At 46.2% G+C, this 5,054-nt stretch overlaps 1 protein-coding gene across 1 annotated transcript; it reads left to right on the forward strand.

Moving 5' to 3' along the window:
* The first annotated feature begins 2,927 nt into the window (after positions 1–2,927).
* Positions 2,928–4,645, forward strand: LOC108895507 (uncharacterized). The gene is given in 2 exon segments (XM_018694361.1): positions 2,928–4,251; positions 4,254–4,645. Coding segments are annotated over 2 exon segments (1,716 nt in total).
* The last annotated feature ends 409 nt before the right edge of the window (positions 4,646–5,054 follow it).

A 5,054-nucleotide genomic window follows, 5' to 3' on the forward strand; every position in this document is an offset into this window, starting at 1 on the left:
ACAGAGGGAGATAAGGCAGATTGCAAGCAGAGTGCATGACAATAAGGGCTCCAGCCAACAATCCGGTTGGCCAACCAGTCAATATGGGGGTTGTGCTGCTTTAACCAGGGATGTCCAAGGACTATAGGCGTGTTTGGACTAGTCAAAACGAAAAAAATGGATCTTTTCACTGTGATTATCAGAGAGAATCAGAGTGACAGGTGCAGTATGGTGAGTGATCTTGGCCAGGAAACCCCCATCTAAGGCCTTAGCGGTTAAAGGAGCCAACAATGGCTCCAAGAACACCCCTAGTTGCGCTGCCAACTCAGCATCCACAAAATTATCCTCAGCTCCTGAATCAATGAGAGCCTGCAGTGGTAGCGATAAAGATTGGTAACAGATTGTAGCAGGAATTACCAAACGAGTCTTAAGTGGGGAGGAAGTTGTGGCTTGACTCACCAGTACCCCCACGGCTACTGATGAGTCCGGTCTTTTGGCCGCACTGGACATGAGGCGATGAGATGACCAGGCTTACCACAGTATAGGCAGTTTCCTGCTCTCATCCTGTGCCGTCTCTCCTCAGGTGTCAGGCGGACTCTGCCCAACTGCATAGGTTCTTCAGGAGGGGGAGCAGAAGTCTGGGGGGGCCCTTTCTGGAACGAAAGAAGGTCTAGTAGATGCAGAATCAGAGTTTTTGAGATGGAAATCACACTCTGATGGAATTTACGCTTCTCACGCTGCTGCTCGCGCAGGCGGCTATCCAGGCAGATGGCCAGAGAAACGAGTGCCTCTAACGTTAACCTCATCACTTAGTGAGAGAGAAGTTCTCCATCCCTGTGGACAAGATTACAGTGGAAGATGATTCTGGCACTGAGGTGGATGCAGCAGTGTTTGCAGACTTATCCACAGTGGCAGGGATTTGCTTTGTCATCAAAGACAGTCACGACAATGGTAAATTTAAAACGGTTTGGTTTTACATTGTATTAACGGCAGTGTTTCCTCTCTTGACTCTCAACTATTCACTCAGGAATGATCTAAGCAGAGTTTCTAGCGTGGCTTATTCAAAATCCAAATTCATAGCATCTCAGGAATTTTGGTCAATAGTTTATCTTTTATTAGACTCCAGTGAATCTCTGTCACCTCCATCCACACCACTATCTTCACACAGTGGGAGTTTGCGCTCCTTGTCCATGAGTAGCAGTGACAATGAAACATCAAGACCTCCCAAGCGAATGAGAGATGATGAAGAGGCATTTCAGAGTTCTTCAGCCAGAGATAAGTTTATCATCAGATGTCTACTGTAGATCATTTTGAAATTTTCGTAGTTATCACTTTTCTGATTTTATTGCATGTACCTGATTAAAAATATCTATATAATACATATATCTTAATTGCCATTCAGCAAACTAAAACATGTTGCAATCGCAAAAGTCCGGTTTTTCCTTTCAGATTTGGCTAAATGGAATCATTATAGTCCTATCATAATGATGCCTGAAACTAATTTCCTATTCTAGGTTTAAATTTAAAACTGCTATTTTTGCAATCTGTTTATGTTTATGGTACCAGAATTAGATAGTTGCCAGGTACTTAACCCCCTTAAAGTGGTGGTAATGTGGTATTCATTTCAGCTCGATAAAGCATTGATGCTGGTGTATGTAAGCAAATAACAATTTCTTTCTTTCTTTTACTTTTATTTTTTATTTGCAGGAGAATTCCTCAGCGAATCACTAAAGAGAAATATGCCCTGGGAACTGTCACCTTGTTCCATGCATTAAAAGATCCTCTTTCCTGGAAAGGATCTGTAAGTTTTGTATTTATCTTTGTTATAGTCCTTATTTGAAATGTATATTTGCATTAAGAAATTATTGAGTGGATTATTTGACACTGTATAGCAGTGTCAAATTCATTCATTCTTCCATTATTAATGCACAAATGAAGCTTAGCGGAAGTTCAGTCAGAAAGACTCTCTCCCCTATTGTCTCTTTAAATCTGTCGCTTCATTCCCTCACTGATCCGCGCACTCCCCTGCTCTCAGCCAATCACAACCAAGCACGCTTGCCTCTCGAGCAATCACTGGTTAGCTGTCAAAGTTTAAAATGTTCTCTCTCCCTGCTGTCATTCAGCTGTCTTTCAGCAATGAAACCGCACAACCTACCCTTCCTTGTCAAAATTTTCTGGCTCATAGTACTCGGCTGTTTTCTTTTCAGTCGGTCGATCATGTCAGACTTCGATTCCGATAACCTGGACGACTTCAATCCGTCCGGGGAAGTTCAGCCGGACGCAGCGCAGTCCCCCAGACACTTCCTTCAGGAGCAAACATCGCTCCTCGATTAAGGTCAAAAATCCTGCAAGGGAAAGACATTAATTTTAGTAAGCCTAATTCTCCCATCTCCAGAGTGCGATAAAAAAAATCTGCAATACCGGAAACTTATCTACCGTCATCAAATCCGCTGACCCTCGTTTAGCAAGGGATTTATCCATCGGGGAGTTTCTCGTGGACTTCGGGATCTTCAGAGATGTGATATGCTCAGTCTATCCGGATAGGAGACAAGAATTAGACACTTACCTAGCTCTAATTGGGGACCTCAACCTCAAATATGGAAAAAACATATTTTACCAGTACCATAAAGCCTTTTCCAGTAAAGCAGCCTTGTACATCTCCCAGTCCAACACCCGCCTTAATTGGGGCGTCTTGGATATCGAGATCCTCGTCATGCTCGTCGGGGGCTCTCAGGCAGTCTCCTGTTTCACCTGCGGTAACCTGGGGCACACAGCCCCCCTTTGTCCTCAGCGGCCATTCCTCCCACCGCAGCTTCCAAATCTTATCTCACCACAGAGCAATCCCTCCGTGTCCGCTCGTGCTGACTGTAGAGGCCGAAAGGTGGAGCTCTTTAATAACACCGATCTGCAATAACTTTAACGAGAATGTCTGTACTTACCCCAGCTGCATGTTTCTTCACATCTGCAGCACGTGCAAGGAGGCCCATCCTCGATCAGTATGCCCTCGCCGAGTGATCCTGGCCCGGTCACCGGCAGGAGACTTGGCCAAACTCAAAAACTTTCTAAGCATACACCCATCTACTCCCATAAATATATCAGCACTGGCGGCAGAACTATCTTCGCACCCAGACTCCGTCTTTACGGATTACCTGCTGACCGGCCTCTCCCAGGGCTTTCGGGTCGGCATCCTATCATCCCCGGTCTCCACCTTCGTAGCAAAAAATCTTCAATCAGCCATCAAAGATCCCGCTACTGTGTCCCAGCTACTTAACAAAGAATTAAATAAAGGTTACATTATCGGTCCGTTTGACTCCCCTCCCTTTCCAGTGTTTAATTCCAGTCCGGTAGGCATCGCCACTAGGAAATATTCAGGGAAGAAAAGGTTAATCTTCGATCTGTCAGCTCCCCACTCCGGCCCCGTCAGTAGCATTAATAGTCTCATTCCTCCGGTGCCATTTTCCCTGCATTACGCAACCGTCGATAACGCCATTAGATTGATTAAACTAGCAGTTCAAGGTGCATGGCTATCCAAGGCAGACATCACAGATGCCTTTAAAATCATCCCCATCCATCCGTCCCAGTGGCATTGTTTCGGCGTAAAATGGGATGCCAAGTTTTACTTCGCCGTTAGATTGACGTTCGGGTGTAGGAGCAGTCCATGCATCTTTAATTCGGTGTCAGAAGCGCTTTGCTGGATTCTCCTAAACAACGTGAGACTCCCGGCAGTACTTCACCTCCTCGACGACTTCCTGTTAATCGACCCTCCAAACGATAGTTCCGGTTCCTCTCTATTAAAACTGAAAAAAATGTTCAGCCACCTCGGTGTGCCACTCTCGGACGAGAAAACATTAGGCCCCGCAAAAAAACTAGAGTTCCTAGGCATTTCTCTGGACACCTGCGACATGAAAGCTTCGCTTCCCAAAGACAAATTACAGAGAATCCGCCAAATTACTCAGTCTTTTTCAGCGGCCGTACTCATCTCCAAACAGGAGTTATTGTCTCTCCTCGGCCATCTGAATTTCGCCATGCGCGTAATTCTGCAGGGCCGCTCCTTTATTTCTAGGCTTCTCGCCCTGGTCTCCTCCGTTCCTAATTTGCACGACCTCGTCTCACTAGATGAAGGTTGCCGCTCAGACTTAAAATTCTGGGCAGCCCTGTTAGATCAGTGGAACGGTATCTCCTTCTTCTACGACGATATCGTGCACTCGTCCGAGTCATTGCAGTTCTTCACAGATGCGGCTCCATCCGTGGGTTTTGGGGGGTTTTTTCAGGGCAGTGGTTCGCCAGCAGCTGGCCCACGGCATTCCCCGAGCACGAGCAGTCCTCCGCGCTGTTCGAGATCTACCCCATAGCAGTCGCCTGCCATATTTGGGGGCATCTCTGGCAGCGCAAAAGAATCTCGGTCCTGTGCGATAACGAAGCAACGGTCAACGTTATAAACAAGGGGCGTTCGTCTTCAGGCGCGATCATGCCTTTCATGAGATGTATCACTTGGCTAGCAATCACGCACAACTTCATTCTAACAGCCCGTCACGTCCCCGGTCATTTCAACATCATTGCTGACTCTCTGTCCCGTTTTAAATTTCAGATCTTCTGCAGTCTCTGCCCGGACGCCAGTCCCAATCCCACACCTGTCCCTCCGCTTCAAGAACTAGTCCTATTTTGAGTAGGGATCCCTCGCCAGTTATTTAGAGTCAGTCAGGTCGTATATGAGGAGAGGTTTAGCAGAGTCAACGTTGAAAATGTATGATTTCGCCTGGGTCACTTTTGCAATGTTCTGCAGCTCTCACAACATTCCCATTATGCCAATCCACATCAATACTGTGTGCGCTTTCATTGCTTATTGTACTGACGTGCGCCATTTCAAGCCGCAATACATTCGCGGCTTGATTTCCGGCATTCAATTCAATGTTAAGTGCGCTGACCCCTCCTTCCCCAGCCTGTTCTCCAATCCAGCAATAAAACTAATGTTAAAAGGAATTTCTAAATGCTTTCCTTCTACTCCCGATAATAGACGTCCCATTACAATTCAAGTCCTTCATAATTTAGTATCCGTGCTTAGAAAAGGCCTGTTT

Source organism: Lates calcarifer, unplaced genomic scaffold (assembly GCF_001640805.2).
Source record: "Lates calcarifer isolate ASB-BC8 unplaced genomic scaffold, TLL_Latcal_v3 _unitig_4005_quiver_2215, whole genome shotgun sequence".
Classification (NCBI taxonomy): domain Eukaryota; kingdom Metazoa; phylum Chordata; class Actinopteri; family Centropomidae; genus Lates; species Lates calcarifer.